At 37.3% G+C, this 24,583-nt stretch overlaps 1 protein-coding gene across 9 annotated transcripts in view; it reads right to left on the reverse strand.

Annotated features, from left to right (window-relative positions):
• Positions 1-24,583, reverse strand: part of LOC101526495 (glycerophosphodiester phosphodiesterase domain-containing protein 4) — a 94,113-nt gene that overhangs the window by 33,142 nt on the left and 36,388 nt on the right. For 6 of the 9 annotated variants that reach the window (XM_058663626.1, XM_058663623.1, XM_058663624.1 and 3 more), the window contains 9 exons: positions 24,027-24,086; positions 22,383-22,481; positions 22,217-22,310; positions 20,658-20,735; positions 20,095-20,240; positions 19,638-19,720; positions 14,079-14,235; positions 7,099-7,320; positions 6,040-6,194 (listed from right to left, as the gene is read on the reverse strand). In XM_058663626.1, coding sequence (XP_058519609.1) covers positions 6,040-6,194; positions 7,099-7,320; positions 14,079-14,235; positions 19,638-19,720; positions 20,095-20,240; positions 20,658-20,735; positions 22,217-22,310; positions 22,383-22,481; positions 24,027-24,086 — 1,094 coding nt within the window. Of the gene's footprint in view, positions 1-6,039; positions 6,195-7,098; positions 7,321-9,863; positions 9,991-14,078; positions 14,236-19,637; positions 19,721-20,094; positions 20,241-20,657; positions 20,736-22,216; positions 22,311-22,382; positions 22,482-24,026; positions 24,087-24,583 lie in introns of all 9 variants that reach the window. The other 3 variants (XM_058663627.1, XM_058663628.1, XM_058663629.1) reach the window with 3 other exon arrangements.

Raw genomic sequence — 24,583 nt, forward strand, 5'->3', positions numbered from 1 at the left:
AAACTGTTTGGAGCACCTGGAAGATTTCATGGTGTAACTAACTATTCCTATAACAGGCAATTTCAAGATATCACTAGTAAAAAACCAACTTACAAGATCTAAGAATATTTAATAACTACTTCTACAAGCTTGTATGAACTACTGTTGACATGCTACATGTAACACCAACACTTTTATGCTTAACAACACTTACTGATCTGCTCCCTATCACTACGCTACCCCACCAAAAACAAGCTAAAGTATAGAATGTATTGTACTCATTTCTGTATATTCAGACCTAGCATGGTGTCTAACTATAAATATCAATTGAAGGAGGCCTGATACAGTAGCGTAGTGGCTAAAGCCCTCGTCTTGCATGCGCCAGGATCCTATATGGGCACTGGCTTATGTCCTGGCGACCTCACTTCTCATCCAGCTTGTGGTTTGGGAAAGCAGTCAAGGACAGCCCAAGGTCTTTGGATCCTGCACCCACATGGGAGACATGGAAGAAGTTCCTGGCTCCTGGCTTCAGATCAGTGCAGCTCCGGCCATTGTGGCCACTTGGGGAGTGAATCAGCAGATGGAAGATCTTCCTCTCTGTCTCTCCTCCTCTCTGTATATCTGACTTTCCAATAAAAATGAATCAATAAATCTTTCAAAATATATCAATTGATGGAATAAATATCAATCTGGTAAACACCTGAAATTTCAAGCATAGAAACTTCTTACAAACACTGAATAAAGGGAATATCACCCAAATAATCCTGAGGCACTATGTGTCTGAGGATACTTTTACAGTTTCCATAAACATAAAGAAAACAACAGCAGGATTGTTTAGTAATTCTAGCCCAGCTGCCCTTATTAGAGATTTTCTCAAAAATGCATCATGTATGTGCCTTAATTTTTTTTAACCTAGACATTGTATAGCATATTATAAACTGTTGCATACAAATTTGGTTGGAAGCAGGCAATTAGCTTTGGGTGAAGACATCCATGTCTCATACTGGATTGCCACACTTCGATGCATAGTCCCTGTTCTTGATTTCAGACTCCTGCTAATGCAGACCCAGAGAGACCCTGATGATGTAACAGGAAACTGGGTTTCTGCCCCCCATGTTGGAAACTTAGATTGGGTTTCAGTTTCCTGGCCTCCAACACTGGCTATTGTGGGGATCTGTGGAGTGAGTCAGTAGATTTGAAGTCTTATTATATCAATTAATTTCAAAATATTTTTAAGTTACATAATTTACATGGGAAGGCACAACCCCAGGATAACAGAAATAATCTTGAAAAAGAATAAAGAAAGGGGAAATCACTCTACCTGAGAATAAGACTTACTATACAGCTATAGGAAGTAAGGTAACACGGTACTGGAGAAGGGATGGATACCAAAACTGATGGGACAGAACAGAAAACCCACAAAACGACCCTCAAAAGTATGTCAAATGACTTTCCTATGAAGGTGTAGAAATAATTCAATGGAAAAATAGTCTTTTTAATATATGGTGCTAAAGAAATAGATGGCTATGAGTAAACAAAAACAGTGTCACCTAAACCACAAATCTTATAACAAAATGAACTCAAAATGGGTTACAGAAACAGGCTATTAGCCCAATGGTTATGATACCTGTCTGATCCAGAGTTCTGGATTCAGCTGGATTCACCCATCTCTAGTTGTTTAATGTAGTTTCATGTCAGTGCCAACCCTGGGAGGCAACAGTGATGACTCAAATAACTAGGTTGCTGCCATACACATGGGAGGCCTGATGAAAAAAGTAGAAGAAACGCTCCATGACAATGGTCTGGGAAATGATTTTTTTTTTTTTTGTATGTGACCTTAAAGGGACAGGAAAAAAAAAAAAACCCACAAAAAAACCAGACAATTAGAATTATATTAAACTAAGAAGCCTCTGAATAGTTTACAAAGAAACAAAGGAAAGACAATTCACAGAGTGGGCAAAGTATTTTGAAACTATAAATTTGATGTTAACATCTAACATATAAAATAATTTTAATAACACAGACTAATTTTTCAAAAATACATTAAATACTCCACATTACTAATTGTCAGAAAATCTAAATTAAAACCACAGTGAGAAATCACCTCCTATTTGTTAGAATGGCTGTTACAAAAAAGACAAAAGAAGTGATGACAAGATGTACAGAAAAGAGAGATATTTTATACTGTTGAAGAGAATATAAATCAACACAACCATTATCAGAAATAAGATGGAGGTTCACAAAAGTTAAAGATAGAACCATTGTATGATCTAGCAATCCTACTTCTAGATATATATTCAAAGAAACAAATCAGAATTTTGAAGAGATAATTGCATTTCTCTATTCATGTTCAACAGTCAAAATATGAAACCAATCCAGGTGTCCATAAATGGAAGGAGTAAAATAAATGTGGGACAGACTTACAATGAAATACTACTCAACTTTAAAAAGGAATTTCTGTATTTTGTAGTATGGATGAGCCTGGAAAACATTATGCCAAATGAACTAAGTCATGCATAGAAAGACAAATATCACACAATTTGACTTATATACAGAATCCAGAAAAGTTCACCTCACAGAAGTAGAATTTACAACAGTAGCTACCAAGAGCTGGGAGTGAAGGAGAGAAAAGATGCTGGTCAAAGGACACAAAGTTTCAGTTGGATGGGGAATATTTTCATCAACTTCAAAGATGGAAGGAAGGAGAAAAGGATGGAAAGAGGGTGGGAACGGAGGGAGGGAGAGAAACAGACAAGTCTTCCGTGTACTAATTCACTTCCCTAATGCCAGAAAAAGCCAGGGCTGTGCCAGGCCAAAGCCAGAAATCAGAAACTCCATCTGGGTTTCCCACATGGGTGGCAGGAACCCAAGCACTTGAACTATCATGCACTGCCTCCCAAAAGGCCAGAAAGCATTTATAGACAGTTGTATTGAAAGAAGAGTACTCCCATAGGGAATGCTGGCATTCCAAGCAGCAGATTAACCCGCTGCACAACACTCACCCAAGCCATACATTTTTTAAATCTATTGCAAAACAGGATGACTAGAGTCAATGATATATTGCATATTGCATAATATTTAGGAAACTAAATCCCAAATGCTCCAATCCAAAAAATAAAATTATGAAGCAATGATATGCCGATTTAATAATTGCACATTGCATATCAAAATGCATTATATTCTATAAATGCATGCAATTAATTTGCCAACTAAAAAAATAGTAATTTTAAATTATTTGAAAACACTTCAAAAATGTATCAAAAATCAAAGTGAGGGGTAGCATGGTGGCTAATCCTCCACTTGCTAGTTTAAGTTCTAGCTGCTCCACTTGCCATCCATCTTCCTGCTTATGGGATGGAGAAGTAATAGAGTTCAAGTCCTTAAGCCCTTACCCCCACACAGGAGACCCGGAAGAAGCTCCTGGCTCCTGGTTTTGGATCCACTCAGCTCAGGCCACTGTGGCCATTTGGGGAGTGAACCAGTGGACTGAAGATCTTTCTCTGTTTCTTTCCTTCTCTGTAAAATACATCTCTCAAGTAAAAATAAATGAATCTGTTTTACATAAATCAAACAGGGCTGGCATTGTGATGCAAGTGGTTATGTCAGAGCACTGTTTTTAAGTCCCAGCTGCTCCACTTCTGATTCAGCTCTCTGCATATGTGCCTGGGAAGGTGGAAGATGCATTGAGTACATGGGTCCCTGTTGCCCCTGCTGAAGATCCGGATGGAGCCCCAGACTCCAGGTTTCAGTCAGGCCAGCCTCAGCCACTGTGGTCATTTGGGAAGTAAGCCAGCAAATGGAAGCTCGCTCTCTCTTTCACGTAAATAGATTTCTAAACAAGATTAAAAGAAAGGGCATCTTTATATTCATACAATTTTTAGTAAAATAAAGCATTTAAAATACTGGCCAAACTGGCAAAGTCACAATCTCTTGTAATTGCTGTTACAGATTAGGAAGCAAACACTGATCAGAGGGGAAATGTGACTGTAACCACTGTAGAGATACTTATGGTATAACCATTTACTCTTACAGCTTAGAGGTCTCTGAGGGGAATGATTTGGAATAAAGTCTTACCTGTGAACTCACCAGAGTCAGCACCATAGTACATTTATTTGAAAAAGTCTTATTCTCATTATGGGAGTACAGCCTGCCTTCCAGTGAAGAAGGATGTCTGGCTTATATTGATCTTTCAGATAAAAAGATAAATGGTACTACATAGATAAATGTATCTGTTGAGCTAAATTGTTCTTTTAAATAGGATCCCTTTTACATCTGTTGCCAGTTGCAACTATGCCTGTACAACTATGCTAATAAGTAACTTTAAAAGTATAGTGGAGAAAGAATTTGGACTCTGAAGTGTGTCATACCTGACCAATTTCATTAACTTGGATCAATTACCTAACCCCCACTATGCGAGATGATACAATATAGAATGGTGGTGACAGTTAAAGCAGTAGCTAACATTTATTGTCATCTTAAATATGCCCAGATTTTTACTATGTGCATAATAAAAAACGATCTTTCAGTATTTCAATTCCAGCAGCTACCATTGTTAAGTCAAAGTAGGAAATGGACACAAATCTGTCCACAGTCACATGTGCAGCTGACGTGCAGGTCAGTATCTTAAACACAGTCTTTGGTCTAACAAGCACAAAATGTGATATATAATAAAGGCTCAATAAATGGAAGTGATGATAGCTATTTTCCTACTACCAGGTCAACCTGTTAGTATTAGGAGAGAAGGAAATCATCCTTATGCCATTTTCTACTTGGAAAAAAAAAAAGGAAACAGATGTATGTCCAAAATAAAAGCACCCAAATAATCAGAAATCTTAATAAAAGGAAACAGGGCAAAACACACATGATTTTAAAATGGTAAAAGAAAAAACACATCATTATATAATCACCACACCTTAGCAGAAACATAGGGAAAACAGGAACAGGGATGCATAACGTAGCCAGGCTCATGCTCTGGGACGCAGAAGGACATACAGGGGAATTTTTATGATAACCAAACAGACTGCTTATTTATATTTAGATACATATAAATATGAAGCAAATATAGACAGATGTATGTATATGTATGCACATGTATGTATATGTATCTCCAAGAAATATTTTATCTCTGAAGTATTTAAAATTATCTGAATAAAAATCCTCAAAGAGTAAGTGGATATGGGTTAAATTAAGTAATGATTAATGACAAGAAACTGGAAATTTGTCAAATTATTCTCAAGTGCTTTCAATCTGAAAATGATCTCCAGTCGTTCATTATAGACATAGTAGCTGGTAGTTTCTTCTCATGCTTGGATATTTTATTTTGTTTTTATTTTCTCAATCAAGTATATTTAGAATTTTGAAATTTAATATTTTGTTGTTGTTTTGCAAAGCTGGAAGGTAGGGGGAGAATGAATCAAAGGGAAGCAGAGAAAGAGTGAGCACACACTGGCTGGTTCACTTCACAATGCTCATAATGGCCGGTCTCTTCCTCCTTAGGGGATAGGAACTCAATCACCTGGGCTACCACCACTGCCTCCCAGGGTCTGCATTAACAAGATGCCGCAGTCAGGAGCAGGAACTAGGCACTGAAACCAGACACTTGGATTTGGAACACTGCCTTTAGACTCTTAAGCTAAAAGCCCCTCCATTACCTTTTAAAGGTTTAATTATATTCTTAATTATGCCTACAAGAAATACCTGAGTCACAAAACTATTTATGTGGTAATGTATTCCATCTACTATTGGTAGGAGAAAATAAGCCATTATTTTTTATTTGACTTTTCAGTGTTTATACAAAAACAGAAATGCCAAGCCTACAAAAAAGTGTGTTAAATGATGACGTTGTAGTACAAAGCAGGGACTGAAGTCTATGTTCCAAGAGCAAGTGCCATGCTTGATAAGTGTTTATTGGCAGGAGGAGCGAGGAGAAAGGGATACTGTATAGGATTCCAAGAAGATAACCACAGAAAACAATTCCAAAATGGGGAAAATTTAGCTTAGTTGGAATACAAATATTGTGCAAGTAAAGCAATACATGACAAAAATGCTATGATCACTTACCTGAAACCTCTATAGAACAAATTCTTGTAGTCAACATTTATTGTACTGATATTTTCTTTTTTAAGTTCTTTAGTGGTGTATAAACGGCCCACCATTTGAAAACCAGGTGCCTTCTTCCTGACATATTGTCTGTCATGAGTTGACAACCAGTAAATCTGCCAGGAGAAACAGAAAGCTCCTTAATGAATAATTACTTGCCTAGGTACAATAGACCCCACAGAGAATCAGTAGTGTCATTCCAGCACTGGTAGCCTATAGTGATTCTAATCCTTGAGTAAGAGTCAATTTCATCCAATGTTAGTTAATGAACTCTTATATGGGATTTTCACTAAGGCTGTTCTAGAGCTTTTTTCTTAGGACTGTTTCATTCACCAGTTAATTAAGTGCCAAAGGCCCTCTGTATACAGAAAATTTCATGCTATTAAAGAATTAGTAAATATGAGATAAAGGTGGTAACTGAAAATGTCTGTGATTGATGTACCTAAAAATCACCTTGAGAGAAATAACTTCTTACCAACAGGGATAGTCATATGATTCATTTGTAGAAACAGTTCCATTTGCAAGACACATTTATTTCTATCATAGCACTTTTTTATTCTGAGACTTTGAGTTATTTAAAACAACTAACTGCTCAAACGCACTTACTTCCGAAAAATCTGAGGAATAAATCTCAGTGTAAGAGCCAGCTGTCATCACATAACATTAGGAAAGTCAAGTCCTCAAAGCCTTAGGATTATTCAGGCTCCTTCGAATAGATCCATTTTGGTGACGGTACAGTCACATTACATAATTATTAACACACTACATTTTACTGATGTTGCTACTTCACATGGTTTAGAATAGCAAACAGACTCAATGTTTGTCTCCACTGACAAATTTATCCGGCTCATTGATTAGTCCATGTAGCTGTAAACATAACAATCTCCATTTCCACAGGAAGCAAATTATTTAAAGGTCAGGAAAACTTACAAGGTAGGTCAAGGACAGGTACAACAACTATACTCCAAGGACACAGTACCCACCTCACAACCTTGACTACAAATACTGAGACAGACATACCAGATGTGGCTCAATGTTAGAGTCAAGGATCAAATCTGTTACATGCTTGACAAACGAAGTTCTGAGAGAATGTGTTGCTGAAGGGCCATAAAGATCAAATATCAAAAACACATTTGCCTTCTTTGCAAGTTCCAACAAATCATCTAGTTTTGGAATTGACTGATTTCTTGCTCTTTTTTTATCAGCCTCTGATAGAGGTTTCATATTGTAAAACGGCTTGCGCTAAAAATAAATACATCAAAGAATACATTGGTTCCTATCCAAAGCACACCCAGCTCCTTACTGCTCCACTACCACTCAATCCACCAGGCTTTCTGAAATACCAGAAGTGAGATAAAAGTTATCAGAGAAATAAACTGTGATCTCTATCAGTAACTTTGGTGTTTGGAATGTTTTTTTTCTTTATTCTAGAACCTGTTATATTTGCACTAATAGTACTTTATTCTGTTCTTGACCTTCCTTTCCAACCTTTCCTCCCATTAATTCCATGTAATTCATTCCCTTTTAGTCACACTGGCTTCCTGCATGTGCTCTCACTGTTTCAGTATTGTACAGGAAAAAGAACATATGCTCTGTCTACAAACTGATCTGGATTCAATCCCAGTTCTACTCCTCACTTGCCTTCCTTGTCTAAAATCCTGCTCTCAGTCCAGTCCAATGATATCTCCTTCATGAAGTTTAAATATTCCTGAACCAAAATTTTGTAGCTTTTAATTCCAAAGGTCCATTTTCATGCCTTCTAATTTGACGCTTCATTCTACCTCCTTTAATTATTTGTACATGTTTAGATAGACTCAAGTTCAAATGCTGGCTCGATACACTTCTCGTTGAGCACATGCAATAAAACAATTAAGATTTATTCATGAAATAAATTAAAAAAATAACAGCTCCTGTCTACTGGTTCATTCCTTTAAACACTCTAAATAACTGGGGCTAAGCCAGTAGAAGCTGGGAATGCAATCCAGGTCTCAGACAACAGGTGGCAGGGAGTCATTTCCTTGAGCAATCACTTGCTGTTTCCCAGGATGTACATAAGGAGGAAATTTTTAAATGGGGAGAAAGAAGAGACTTGAACCCAAACACTACAACAAAATATACAAATTGGCATCTTAACTGCTATGTCAAATGCCTTCAGTTTCCAGAACTACAAAATGCGGAAAGGAAGGCGTTTCTAGCTGCTATTCCTATGATTAGTCTGAAGATTAAAGATATTAAAAGCTTCTGGGAACATGCCTGGTACACAGAAAAACACACAATTGATGTTAATTCCCTCACTGCCTACTGATTCTACTAGAGGTGTACCTCTATCACAACTGGAAGTATCACTTATTCTTTGCAATAGCATTTCACCTTACAGATAGCTCACCATACATACTATTAAATGTAACCAATGGCTACTTTCATTATTACTTTTGCCAATTTTAGACCATCTGCATGAAGGCAGTAGTCAAAGGTTATTTCTAAGAGAAGCAGTAACTCTTCACATTAAAATTCAAGTATTTTTCTCTGTGTAACTTTTCATTTTCATTGCCACCTATATTATATCCACTCCTGTTTTCCACTTCCTAAAAAAACTGCCCTTTCTCATATTTTTCTCAGGAGAGAAATAATCACATTGTACACTAGCCCATAAAATTACTAAAGAAGAGAGCAGATCACAGAAACTCAATGGAACCATGGTTGCTATGATCTATATTTGAGTTGAGGGTTACAATTAAGGTTTTTCTGAATTCTTGGGAAATAAAAATTTATTTTATAATAAAAAAATTTTAAATGCTACAGACCCAAACTGGTTCCCTTGCTAGGCCTAAAGTAAGGAAAATGTTCAAGTAACAGAAAGAGAAAATACAAATGAAAACAGAAAATTTGAAAAAAATGTTAATCAACAGAGTTTAAAATTAGATTCCAATAGTGTTAAGAGGGTAGATGTAACAGCTGAAGCAAATTGTCTCTTTTTGTATATAAAACATGGGATTTAATCAGAAAAATAAACTGGAATTGGACAATGCTTATTTAGACTTTATCCCAACATTTGGTTGAACATTTCAGAAGAGGAAATAACAAAGTCATAAGTGTTATAATTTGTTATAAACTATTGTAATGCATCCTACAAATAAAATACTCGTTTCTTCAAAAAAATCAGAAACAAGATCCTCTGTTCTCTATTCCTTTGCATATATTTTATAAGTACAGAGAGATTAGAAGAGCTAGTATATCATATTGGTTAAGAAACAGAAGGACAATGAACCCCAAATATGTTCCTAGACGCTATCTCAAGAGAAACACTCCAACTCAACAGACAACTTTGAGTGAAATGATCAAAATGCAGAAGTTTAGCAATACGGTTTTATTGTTGATATGAATGCCACTACATGTACCATGAACTCCACTGCTGTGAAAATAATCATATTGGTCAGAGTACTAAAATCACTCAGGTAGTGGGCATTTCTCACAGTCTTAAATCCTTTACACATTCCAACAACAACCACAAAAAACAACGGAGATCACTGTCAAGAACATTCCTTCTTTATGCACTTCTCCCACATATTTTAATTACGAATCAGCTTTGCAGAAAGAGCTACCAGAACTATTCCATGGACATTATTTTCAGAAGTCTCAGTAAACTTTTTCTTTTTAAGCCTCAGTAAATTCTACCGCACATTATCACATTACAATTGATGTGGACATTAGTTTACTGCTTCAGAAAGTAACAGACTTCCAGTTTGCATTTCCATATATATGAAGCTTGGGAGATGTCACTCCACCTGAAATATAAAGAAGAGATGCAGAGAATGGAAAACAACTCTTCTTGAGTCTGTGAGAGAGATGACGATTCTCAGCCAACTGCCATCCACAAGGCTGCAGAGCCAGACAGGCACTAGGAAGAAGTACCTGCAGAGATTCCAAAAAGATTCAATTGGAAACTACTGAAGGAACTGCAGCAGGAATTCCCAAAAACCTGAAGCGTAATTGCAAAATTGACTGAGACTCAGTGCGGACAAATCTGAGAATTAAGACACTCGGGGAACCAAGTCACAGATGGGACCCCGACATTTTGTGAATTTTCATTCCAGGAGCTCACAAATAGCAGACAAATGTCAGTTCATACTTTTAAAAGAAGAGGCAAAGCAAAAAGAAAACACTTTAAGTAACTCAAGGGTACTATTTCTTTCATTTATTCATGTATTTATATATATGTATGTACATATGTATGAGGTAGGGAGACATGAAGAGAGAGCTCACATCCACTAGCTTATTGTCATTATTACTCTTTTTCAAAAAATTTCTTTATTTCATGATACAGTTCCAAAGGCTCAGGGATTTCCCCTCGCTTAACTCCCCTGTTCCCACTGATTTCCACCTACATTATAATAGTATAATCCTCCAAAAACAATCATAAGTGCATCATTCTACTTAAGTATACTGACATTATAGGTATAGACAACTGCAGAAAAGTTCAGTATCCTATTGTCAAGATATATTTAACAGTTTCATTGGGAGTTGTTTGGTCTGGAAGTACAGCTGCATACTGCTTTGTATCTTCACATCTTGATATGACAGTCTCTATTATACAGTTACTCTAGATGACTATACATGTGTGTTTGCCTATGGATCTACTGATCTTGTATTTTGCATGAAAGTTGCCTTATATCAGGGAGAACACACAATTATTTCTCTTTTGGGGATTGGCTTATTTCACTGTGCATAATGGTCTCTAACTGAGACCAGATTTCATTTCCTTTGTATATATTCCCAGAAGTGGGACAGCTGGGTCATACAGCAGGTTAATTTTCAGTTCTCTTAGCATTCTCCATATTGATTTCCAATGTGGCTATATAGCCTATATGTCCCAGCAATAATGAAGGAGGGTACCTTTCTCCCTACATCCATGCCAACAGGGGTTGTTAGAAGAATTCTGAATGTAGGCCAGTTGAGTTAGGTTTTCATTTGTATTTCATTTGTACTTCTCTGATAGCTAGGAAGCCTGATCATCTTATCACATGTCTATTAGCCATATGAATTTGTTCTTTTGAAAATGTCTGTTCCTTTCCTTTGCCCATTTCTTCACAGGATTGTTTCGCTGTCATTGATTTTCTGAAGCCTTGGGATTCTGCATCCACGTGGGCTACCTGGAAGAAATTCCTGGCTCCTGACTTCGGACCAGCGCAGCTCTAGCCGTTGTGGTCGCTTGGGGAGTAAATCATCAGATGGAAGACCTTCCTCTCTGTCTCTCCTCCTCTCTGTATGTCTGACTTTCCAATAAAAATTTTTAAAATGCTAAGGAAATACTCCCTGAGAGCACAGACTGACTGAGTGAGGCTCAGAGGCTTGTGCTCAGAATTCCCACAACTGCAGGGTGCACAGTCTGCTGTGGTCCTGGTGACTTGTAGGAGCAGCAGGGTTGTTTCTATCCCTTAAGTCAGAATGGAAGTAAACAGAAGCTCTACTACAACAGATGGGCATCTGGTACTCTGCAGGGAGGGAGGCAATAGGACTTCCATTCCTAGAACAAAGAAGTTGTTCAGTCAGTTCTGTAGGCTGCATTTGAAGTTAGTGAGGGCCATGGAATTCCCTTGTAGTTAGGGCTGCTGATCCACGGTGTGCTGGCCCTGGGCTGTGGTGCTGCATTCTTTTTCCCATATCCTTCCCACTAGGAAGCCAGTGGCATAGAAGCTGTGTGTTTTGTTTTTTTCTCACTACTGGTTTATGAAGTCTGTGCTGTTCTGTGATTTCCTTTTTGCAAACATCCCTCTATCAGTGCCCTGGCAATTCAGTCCTTCCTTTGTTGTTTGGTGTTTTTCTGCAGCAGAGGTGAATGCAGCAAGTCCTTGCTGCGTGGGCATCAAGGGAGTTACTTAATAGATGGAAGATCAGTTTTCCTCTTCTTTCTGCCCTCAACATCATCACTCATCCTTGAAAATAAACAAATCTTAAAAAGACAAGTATTACCAAGTCTAGAAAGACTATCAAGGAAAATTACTAATTAAAAGTATCAGCCACGCACTCATCAATTCTTCTGTTTCATCAAGCATTACTACAACCTCAAACTTTCACTTATTTTTGATTCTATAAATTTTATGGAGACATTTGTAAGCCATACATTACATGTCACATGTAATAGCTACTTTCCATCTAGAATACACATTTTTCAAAAATATTAACTGGCTTACTAATCATACACATGCTAATGGAATATCTCAGTTTTGTTTCCCTTATGTGTTTAAGTACAATGAAACGTATCATGGAGGCTATACACAGAAACATGAAAATCATAGTAACCACATTGTTTTCACATAAAAAAAACCTATGGGCTCGAATGAGGACAGACATACTGGAGAGCAATGGTTGTTCCAAATCCACCTTCACCTCACTCTTATACTATCACTGGCTAATAAAATTACACAGATCAGTGTGCATACAGGATACTAGTGCCACAGGCAAAGGAACAGCCTGTTATGCCACTGTACCAATCCAAATATTTATTTTCTTAATTACACTGTTAACCTGATAAGGGATCTAAAGATAGGTGATCCCACAGTATATCATCTCTGCTGTCAACATGTGCTAGTAATATAGATGCCTGTTATCTATGCTGTTAAGATATTCATTTTCCAAATCAACATCTCAAATGATAAGTGATTAGGCATAATCTAGGTCACACAGATTTCCCCTAGCCATAACATGAACTGTAACTACAAGTTGTTTCTTTTCTTTCATATGTCCTAAGAAGACAGGCTTAACTCCATCAAAAGCAAACCAAACTTTTACCTACTTCAAAATACTCAACTCTTTAATTTGCTATTTAGGTTTTTACAAAGATCTCTCTTCAATATGTTTTCTAGATTCTTCTCTCAATCTTTTTCTTACCTATACCCTATCTTTCCTTAACTAATACCTGACTCTTCTTCCCTACTTCCCTCCCCCGGGCTCTCTCTCTCACACACAGTCTTTTACTCAAGTATAATGTAATCTCTGAAATACTTCACTACCATTGTCCACAGTTCCCCTTAGTAACAATACTCCCTCAACACAAACAACATCTCTCATGAAGTTCATCTTCTTGTCCCTCAAGAGGAAATACTCATTGTTGTCTCTAAATCACATTTTACACAGTATATGCTTTACACTCTACCATACCCACCATTAGCCTCCTTTCAGAATAATTGGTGCCCATTCTGGAAACTGAGTTAAAATTTATTTTTGCATGCCCTTAAAGTAATCTGAAAACTAACTAACTTAAGAGAGCTTTGTATTATGTTTCTCTTAACACTAGTCTGGAAACTTCATTAGAGCTAGAGGCACATTTATTCATCCATGTGTCCAGTATCCAGTAGGTACTAAATGAGTTTATTTGTTGGATGGCAAGAAAAGATTCTTGCAGCTAATATTGGATGGCTGATTCGAGTCTCACTTGCTCTACTTCCAATTCAGTTTCCTGCTAACATACCCAGGATAACGGTCCTAGCTACCCAAGTGTGAGATCCAAATGGAGTTCCTGGCTCTTGGTTTTCACCTACCCAGCGCTGACTGGTGTGGGCATTCTGGGGAATAAATTAGCAGATTGAATATATCAATCGCTCTCACTCTGTTACTTGGCCTTTTAAATAGGTAAATGAATAAATCTTCTTGGAAATAATAATTTTGTCTCCTAGTAACCTCCCCTGTGAAATTGCAAGGTACTCAAACTGCACAGGAAAATGCCATGTACATATGGACACACTGTATAAATTTATGAAATACCTGGATAAAAAAGGAATTATTTGACAAAAGGAAGTTTACAAGTTTTTTCTTCACTCTGGTAAATCCAGAAAGAAGAAAGTAGATTGCATTATCAGAAAAGTTTTCCTGCCAAACGCACAGCCCTGCTACGAAACTGTGTGTCCACTTCACTTATGGCCTCTTATTTCTAGGAACAGTACATGAGCCTAAACATACATGGGGCTCAGTGTAGCTGTGTGGAACCGAGGAATGTTTCTTACCCCTGACTGTAGAAACCATTTGCCTGCATTCAGAGTTGACAGGAATGTCCAATTGAAGAGGGAAGGATGTTCCATCGCTGCTTCTGGCAGGACTTCTCTGATATTGGTCGTTCTTCTCAAGTCATAGTCATGCATGAGGAAAGGCACATGATCTATACTGCAGGCAGAGGCAGAAAAGAAGGGCAGGCGTAGATAGGCTGAACTTAGCCATCTTGACAGACAGGATTCCCAGAAAGCCCTTCAAGGTTACAAGTCCTACAAAGGTTCCTTATTCTCTAAAATCTCAGCAAAGGACTAAGGATAAGTCACGTGCAAATTGTTGCATTTATCTGTCCTTGGGATCAATATTGCATGACATTAACGATGGTGAAAAAATGCTTTTTATTTATTTGGGCGTTTTCTGACATAAGGGAAACAGTGGTTTTGGCGGTGGTCTGAAAATAAGCAAAATGAGGCTGAGCGTAAGACAGAGTCCTAGTTCTAGGAAGTATAGTATATAGGCTTTTACATCACTCACATAACCTGCCTTCTTCTGACCGTCTTCCCAACTAGGCAACTGCCTGAATATTTCTGGTCCTAGACCCTCACATATCAGCATCATTAGATCAGTTCCTATTTGCTTCAGAGAATCTCCTTTATAAAACTATGTCATTTCCATTAAAATATCTATGAAGAGAATAACTACAATGGTCATGAAGGAGAAGAGTAATGAGTTACTTTCCTACCATAAACAACAAGGCAAAATAAAGGAAACAGATCTGTTTTCCATCAACAACAGAGAGCACAAAATGATCACTGAGACAAAGGAAACAAAGTAAAATATCTCATTACATAGTCTGTAGGTGACCATTCTGCAGGTGAATACCAGGATTGCAGAGCAGACACAGGGAAGGGAAGCCTAAAAGGGACCCAGCTATTTCAAAAAAGAAGAGAAAAAAATTAAAGTGGAAGTCAAGATAGAATTTGAGGATGAAACTACATTTTTTTTAAGTTTCAAGGAAATAGGCACTAAAGTCCCTTGAGTATGTAACTAAACATTCATTCCTAATTTGCCTTTTGTCTCCATGAATTTTCTATTCAAGATATTTCACATGACTTGAATCATACATTATTTACCATTTTGTGGTTGATTTATTTCAAGAATCATCCATATTCTAACAGCCATGCTGTAGAAGACTTGATTCATATTTTTGGTTTAATAATAATTCATAGTATGTATATAGCACGAGTTGCTAATCCAGTCATCTAGTGTTAGACATCTGTTTCCACCTTTTAGCCATCGTCACTGTGCTGCAACGAACATGGACTCACTGATCCATTTTGATTTACATTTTGTATACAACATTGGGTCAAGGTTATTTAACGGCTTTTAATTTTCTTCCAAAAATCATTTGGCATAAAAAACTGAAAAGATAAAACATTTAATGGGAAAATAATAGAATTCTTCTTTAACTCATGGATTTCTTAAAGGTGGGTCTAGATATCTGTTAACCTTGATACTAATTTCTAATTTGATTCCACTCTGAACATAGAATTCCTCTATATGATTTAAATTCTTTTAAATTTTTTGAGGTTTCTTTATGCCCAGAAAAAGTCTATGTTGGTATATATCCTGTGAACACTTGAAAAGACTTGTTTTTTTCTGCTGTTCATTGGTTAAGTATTGTATAAAAGTCATTTAGATCCTGTCAGTTAATGTTGGTCAGGTTTTCTCTAATTTTGATGGTATTAATAGTAGATGCTGTTTAACTCTATTTTTTAATTCTATTAATGATTACATCAGTTATTATGATAGCGATGTTGTCTTCTTATATGAATTTTAAAAACATAATTATGTGAGGCTGCCATTGTGGTGCAGCAGGATAAAAAAGCCACACTTGCGAAATTAGCATCCCGTCTCTGGGCCATTCACTGCTGCCTGCCCAGGTCATCGGTAGGGAGCTGGTTAGAAGTCTACTAGCCGAGACAGGGACCAATGCCTGTAACAGAATGCCAGTGCCACAGGTGTGTGATTAGCATGCTATACTTACATGCTAGTCGCCAAATACGTTTTTGAGACTCTACTTTCAGTTCTTTTGGATATATAGCCAGAATTGAAACTGCTAAGTAATAAAGTGATATTTTGTTTAATTATTTGAGGAATGGCTACGACAGACCAGGGAAGTTTTAAAATCTGTATGTATAGTCCTAGGCACACTTCTAAATCACATATGTGTGAAAACAACAAGCAATGTACAGTGGAATACTCTAACACTGCCTTGAAAAACAGCCCGGGTTGTGTACAGGTTTCTGGGGAGCGCACAAGTGGGAAAGGCCAAAGTGGCACTGTAGAATCACAGAAAACAAAACCGGTGCTTGAACCTGGGCCCACAAATGTTGACCAAGCTATATTCTGAATCCAAGCTTGTTAACTCTCTGCCAGAAATAAACAAGAATCATAATTTTTTGCTACTGAAATGTTCAAGACATAATCCAAAACCTACAGAAATCTCCACTTGAATGAGAAAAGACAACACATAGGTGTCAACATCAAGAGAAATTGGTGTTGGAATTATGAGGAAAAGATTTAAAATTAGCTCTAGAAAGTAGTTATGAAATAAGTAAAAAATAGAAAACCTTAGCTTATAAAGAACTAAATGGAAAGTTTTTCAGACAAAAGAAAATGGTTACAAAAGTAAACTTTGTGCATCAAGAATAAAGAAAAAAGCAATGTTGAGGATAAAATATAAATAGTTCTCTTGAGATCTTAAAAGTTGATTGAGGCAAAAAGCATCACACTGTCTGAAGCACGTCTCAATTTTGAAATAAGAGAAAGGACTCAACTTGTTTGAGCTTCTCTATTCAATTTGAAATGGTAGGATGTTCAGTGTTAGACTGTAATAAGTTTGTGTACATGTTTGTGTATTTCTAGACTTAAAAATGGAGAAATGTAATTAAAGTTACCCATTTTCAATAAATTTTGACCCCTCATGTGTATTTTGTAATTTCTAGAGCAATTAAAGCCAAAAGTTACACAAAGAGATACACTAAATATATACAGACAGACAGAGAGATTCTTAAAAGTTCACAAAACTAACGAGAGGGTTGGAAGTAGGAAACAGGGTAACATCAAAAGGTAACAAAATAAAACTAGTATTAGAATGGCAGATTTAAAGCATAATTTATCAATAAATATATTTCAACATAGATGATCTAATGATACCAATTCAGACAGTGACTTGTAGAAATAATTTTAATACCATGAACAATCTACATGCTGTCTGTAAGAAATCTGTCTTACATATAGGTATGGGTAAATTAAAAGAATGTAAAAAATCTACTTTGCAAATTCCAATCAAAGAAAGCTTGAAATGTCTATATTTACATTAGATAAACAAAGAACAAAGAAAATTAGGCATTACATAAATTTTAGTTTTTAAACTGATAAAGGTGTACTTTTAAATTAATTTATTTAAGAAGCACAGCAACAGAGGGAGATCTTCCATCCACTAGCTAACTGTCCAAATTGCCACAACAATGACATCTGGTCCAGGTCAAGCCAGGAACTGCATCCTGGTCTTTCACATGATTGGCAACGTGTGGGAGTCCGGAGTACAAATGTGACAATGAATTGAATCATGCTCATACAGAAAGTAAATATAATAGCAAAGGTTTTCTTATAAAAAAGAAAGTATATTTTTTAGGAGAACAGAAGTGAGCCAAGATTCAGTTGAGACTGAAGCTGAGACTACAGGTCCTGAAGACAACCAGGGCTTTGATTTTTAGGAGTTGGTCTTGGATGGGAGGCCTTACTGTGGTTTTGAAGTCACCTGGTCTGTAGGCCATCTGGCCATATCATATCTATGTTAAACTTCTGAGTGAAGTTTTTTAAGCTTATAATTTGGAAACAAACCTGGAATGTATTTTTCTCATTTCCCATAGTTAACACTAAGTTGTCTCCTGTCTCAGCCGGCACCCAAGCAATTGAACCACAGCATCTACCTTGGTGAGAATAAGAAATCCTCTTCAAACAATAGTTCTTGGGAAGTTGGAAACCCACAGGCAAAACAAAGTTGGACCCTTATCTTACAAAATACATAGAAGTCAATTTGAAATGTACCAAAAATCCCTGAAAGAAAATATAGGGTAAAAGTTTCATGACAACGACCATGATTTCAGATATGTCAACAAAAGCAAATAGTAGATAGATGGGACTACATCAAACTTAAGAGTAGTTAAGGAGTCGATTATATAACAAGCTGAGTACATAAGGAAGGATTATGTACATCAAGCTTGAAGTCACCAAAATAACAGAAAAAGACAAGGAGTACAGAAGCATATGCCTGGAGGACAATGGCTCTCTTTATGCCCATGACCACCAGGTCCTTCTATGAACAGATCCTAGAAGTTCTAATAGAACAACCAGTTTCAATTCCTATTCAAAATACTCTATCACTGTTGGATATTTTCCAAAATTCTAGTCTTAGATTTAGGAAACATAGTTCTAACTCTGACTTTATATTCTACATTTTAACCTTCTAGTTTAATTCATTTCCCCTCTTTGAACTCAGATTCAAACCAGACACCTCTATGACACAGAATGCCCACTTTTGTTTTCCGCACATCACCTACACTAACACACCCATCACAGAGATGAAGCCTTTTTACCTTCTCAGCCACATACAGACAAAGATGCCATAGAAATTACATCTTTAGATGCCTGTATTTGCTCTTTTCAGGCTGCTATCCTTCTCTGATCATTTTTCATCATGGATTGCCATATTTTTAAAAAAATACGCTATTAGTCCTCTAAAACCTACCATGACTGCTTGCTCATGAAACACTTTGGCATCTCCATGGTTTGGCTTCAGTCTTACAACCATGACTATTCCTCATATAGCTGTCCCCTGTCCTTAAAGTGCTTTACTTTCAAAATTTAAAATACATAATTTTTTTGCAAATTTATATATCTGTTATTTCTCATTTAGACACAAATGAACAGGTTAGTGAATAAGCTCTAATCTGTGTATGGAATGCTCTCTTTCCCTCACCTATGATTGGTAAAATATTTTCTTTCAAGGTTCAATCCAAAAGCAATTTGAAACAGAAAAATATATTTTCTTCTTTTCAGGTATTAGCGAGTGACTTTTATTACTCCGAGGTTATTGCACCTGACTAGTTCTTGTTCTGCCATTATTTGTAACCACACTGCCTGCTTCGCTACTGGAAACATCTCTTAGGCATGACTATTTCCTACTTATTTGCATCTCCTCAGCACTCAGGAGGAGGACAGGAAAATATTAGGTGCCAAGCATACGTTAGCTAACTATTAAGGTAGAATAAAGGGCTTAGTTGTAAGCATGGGACAAATTTGAATTATGTGTGCAGATGCACAGAGTTTTGAGAGTCTGTCACTGATATTATTGAGAGTTATAAGAGAGATATGGCCATGTGAGTGAAATATACACACACAGGCAAAATTCTTCAGGTCCTGCCCTCTCCATTACTTTGGACCAGGCTGGTCCTCCCCCGTGGACCTTACCCTCTCCTGCCCCTCTACCTCAATTCTTGCTTTCCTACCTTATATGTACATCAGTCTCCAGCCCATAAGCCCCAAATTCAACAGCTTTCTCAAAGGCCATCATGGTATTCTCTGGTCCATGCTGTGGAAGAAAAATATATCAGCCTTTTGTCTCACAGTCTTTCTTCCCAATATACCTTTGATAGCAAAGACAGAACCAAGTAATAAAAGGGCTCCCTTAGTTCTCTTTCCATTTAGCCTGTCTGTATTCCTCCCTGTTCAATTGAATTCTGGGACTGCTCATTTGTAGCAATGTCACTGAGCTTGGTAAACAGAAATGTTCTGGCAGTTAGGTGGCTTGGATCTAGGTTCACCCTCTACAATTAACTTGCTTTCCTTTAAAATCAATTATTTTATTCTCTTTCCAGGAGCTTGTATGTTGCTAAGGTTTCCTTTTCTCATTCACGTATTCCACACATGTCTGTACTCATATATGTTTATCATGTTCAGACCTACCATGGGTGCTCCTCTATGTGCAAAGAAGACTGGTTTTGGTGCCAAATCCTCTTTTTTCTGAATGCAGGGAGAATAAATCCCCAGGGGCATCAAATAAAGACATATGAGGATAAGAAGAAAAGGCAATCCAGTAGCCAGTTGTAGAGCTGAAAAGTTTAGAAGGTTGAGGAAGTTGGGAGGAAAAGAAAAATAGGTAATCATTCCAGGCAACTAATTATTCTAAGCAAATAATCAAAGTAAATCCCAGTCCATGGATTTTACCAACTCTGTGGACTAGTAAGTTTACTTTCTCTTACAGTCATATTCCACTTAGGCTCAGGGATTTGAACATAAAAGCACTGTCCAAATAAAAAGCATTATTATGGCAAGATTTTTGACACTAGAGCTTACAAAGATGTCCCCCCATCCCATTCCTCATACTGCCACATGCAAAGTATATCCATTATCTTGTTATTATTGATCAGTTTGCAACATTTAGATCTCTGAGGATTTTACATTTTTGTACATTTTAAAGCTACCATTTATGCTTCAGTGACTTTCAAATCTAGTTCTCCAACTCTAACCTCTTAACCTTGTGAATATGTTACATTTCTTGAGTCTTTCTTTGTCATTATATGCCATCTTGTATCTTCTTACTCTAACTGAAATTGAGAAAGTGAAAAAGAGGTTACTATTGTCCCCTACAAGTTCTCGACCCAGAAATACATTCTAAAATTTGCTCCCCCTCACAAACACAAGGGCACCACTATCCACCCAGCACTGATTTTGCCACAGTCTCCCATTAATTACACAAATACTATTATAACCAAAAGTGAAAAAAAATGGGAGACCTACAGAGAAACAGTTCTTATTGGTTTGTCAGTAAAGCTAGTGACCAGTAACTCTGTTCTCAGAGTGATTTAATGTACTGGTCTGGATCACTTTTGCTTCCTTTTACTAAGACAAAGAATAGAAAGGAAACCAGTGGCAGATATTTCTGCTTCTGCAGTAAGTCTCTAGGGACCCACAGGAGCCTGCTTTGAGTTAGTTAGATGTGATCAAAAATGTCTGGACTTAGTATCAGCTGAAACTAGTAATTTTTTTTTTAATTTTTCCTACTCATTTTTTTAAAATTTATGATACAATTCCATAGGTTCTCAGATTTCCCTTGCCTTCTCCCAAACCGCCCCCCCCGCGCGCACTGATTTCCCCTCTGTTATTACAACAGTGTAGTCCTTCATAAGCAGTACTAAGTCCACCATTCTGCAACCTAAGTGTATCCTGACATTGCAGGTACGAACAATGGCAGAGTCCAGCATCCTACTGCCAAGATATATTTAACAGTTTCACTGGGTGTCCATCTTCGATTTGGAGGAAGAAATGCATCCTTTATTGTATCTTCACATCTGGATATGATAATCTCTATTACACAGTTATTACACATTCCCTTAAATGAAAAAGCCATAAAACTAGTAATATTTGAATGGGAACTAAAAGTGCTATATTAGCACACTAGTGAAATAAAATCAAAAGGCCTCTACTGGACTCAGCCTTGTGGCACAGCAAGTAAAGCCACTGCCTGCAACACCAGCATCTTATCCTATAGGAGCCCATTCATGCTCCAGCTGTTCCATTTCCAGCCTAGTTTTCTGCTAGTGTCCTGAGAAAAGTAGCCCATACCAGCTATTTGGAGACCTGAAAGAAGCTCGTGGCTTCTGCCTTTGTAGCCCCAGCCACTGTGTCCATTTGGAGAACGACCCAGGGGATGGAAGATCTCTTTGTTTCTCCCTCTATCTCCCTCTGTAACTCTGGTTTTCAAATAAACAAATCTTAAAAACAAAAAGGAGAAAAAAGGCCTCTACTGCCCCCTACCAATCCCTAGTTAGAAAAATATGTAATAGCAGAAAAAGTCTTACTTTCCAGAAGAATTCCTCTTACGAGAGGCCTGTTTAGTCACAGAAGTGCTATGACAGGCTATATGGGATGGCAGAGAACAGAGCATGCCTGAGTAACAAGTAAAATGAATTTCAAAGGACAGGAGGAGGATTACTAAGCTTCTGGTTGTTGTTTTTTTTTTTTTTTTGAGGGAATATGCAAGTAAAAGACAGAGCTGAAAAGACAAAGTTGCACCCACATGACATACCTTCTCTTTCCAAACGAGCAATATAGCAGGTCAAAGGCCAGGAAAGCAGCACCATCACAGTTATGCTGCACAGGTGTATGTAGGGAGAAAAGATCTGAGAGAAAGCCAAAAGTCAGGTTAGACACATCTGGACAGATAGCGTCAAGTGCTATAAGAGGATGCTTACCTGCAGTGACAGCCCAAACGTCAGCCATTTATCATTCCAATATACAAATAGCATAAACATAAAAAAGATGTAGAACAAAATCACCAGCACAATCAGGACCTGCAAAACAGAAAAGATCTTCTAACTCCCAGGCACTCATTTTGGGTCAGAACCATCCTTTGGAATTGCACACGTGTCTTTATAATATCAGGGATCTCATTTCAATATTTTAATCTACTCAGTTGTGCAAACATCCATTAGCGTATAGACAGAATTATTTCTCTTCTTTGCCTCCAAGTCTTTTTTTGTACAGCATGGCTGGAGAAAATTATCCAGCTGTGTGTTCCAATGCCATTACCAGTCTATGATCTCTAGGTACAACTGAGCCCTACCACGGCTTGAGATCTCTCATCTGAATTCAACAATACAATTGAGAAATCCTCACTTCTTTTTACTTCAATTATATACTTATAATATTATTTACCTAGAAATTGTAAAAACTACATTTTTGACGTAGGTTTTCCCCCAACAGATTTTAAACTTCACAAGTCAAGAATCATCATATTATGATTATATCATCACTGCCTTGCACAATGACTGGCACACAGTAAGTACTGAATAACAAAAGAATAATACTGCCTATCACAACTATAAAGAACATTGAGACCAATATGACATACCTTTCTTAACTTCCTCTCCTTCAAATATATTTTTTCTACATCTGTGCTGCTCTATACAAAGTCCATTCCCTCGATGAGTTTCTATATCTAAAATCCACAAATAATCCTCTCACAATTTAACTCTTTGCTACCATCTATGATAAATTCTGCCAAGTATTTAAGGAAGAGATATCTAAACTTTCATTAACTCCCAGGGAGCAGGCAGAGAGAGAATATTTTCTAACTTACATTATAAATGTTGCTACCCAAATCCAACAAGGACATGAGGAGAAGAGTAAACCACAGATCAGTCTATCTTATGTCAATGATTGGTGAAAAAAAATCTTAAAATAACTGTAAGTAAACTAAATGCATCATAACACAAAGATAGACTTGTTAAATTAACTTATTTCAATCACAAATCCTATTCCCAGACTGTGCATGACTTAATGGCTATCAAGAGAATCAAGAGAATAAAATGGCCCCCTGGAGAAGTCTGACTATGTCACATACAGCAACTCAAGAAGGGTCTTTGCTCTTCGGTATTACATCATCCAACCTGCTTTGGTACTTGAAATGTGAGGTGCGCTCCAGGCAAACTGTAGCAACACTGCTTCCTGAAAATAGCCATTTGGTTTCCAATCATTCCTATGAGGATTCTAAGCTTGGACCAGGCCCAACACAAGAGAGGAAGTTGAAGCTTAGTTTATTATAGTCAACTGATAGAATGTTTCTGCGACTAAAAAGAACTAGCAATATAAGGTATTTGTCTAAGATGTAAATAGGATGGGAAAAATGCCCTCTCAAAGTAGTGAGAAAGGATAAACTCCGGATTCAAGCTTGGGTTTATTTCCTTCAGCATGTCAGTTATAAGTGTTAAGTGTAATTAATTCAGTTACAATTATTTAAGTAGGTATCTTCTCTCTGAGGAACCCTGAAAGAAAAAGCGACTCTGTGTGTCAAACTGAGTGCCAAGGAAAATAACCTATGGCTGCAGATGTCCTACCTTATGACACTTGTGCAGGTAAAGTTCAATTCTTTCCCGAAGCAACAAAACCCCAACTATCTGCAAAAGGAAAGAAGAAAGACAAGGTTGTTTTGAAATCACCAAGCTGCTGCCCAAATCACTGTTCTGGAGCTCAAACTCTTTCACAGTCAGTACTACATTCCCTTTTCAGCCTCTGGGAGTTCACCATGCCGTTCCTCCACCTCACTAACCCTTCCACAGCCACTTTAAACATGACCTCCTGTTAGTAACTCCCACCAGCACCTCCAAGAACATTATGACATTTCATAATAATTCACCACACTGATGGCCTTCTTCAGTTCCTGTCTACCTCATTCCCCCACGATGGACTTTACACCTGCTTTTACTTGGAGTTTTAGACAACAGAGGTCAAAGGATATCCTTCCCAGGTCACTGAAAAGCTTTTCCTTGAGAATCCAACGTTGATGCTGCAATTGCTGTCAACACTGGTAAATATTCAATCTCTGAGATCCACATCTGAATTCCACTGGTTAATATTCAGTCTATCTGGGGTATGCATCTGAATCCCATTGGTA

Source organism: Ochotona princeps, chromosome 4 (genome assembly GCF_030435755.1).
Source record: "Ochotona princeps isolate mOchPri1 chromosome 4, mOchPri1.hap1, whole genome shotgun sequence".
NCBI lineage: Eukaryota > Metazoa > Chordata > Mammalia > Lagomorpha > Ochotonidae > Ochotona > Ochotona princeps.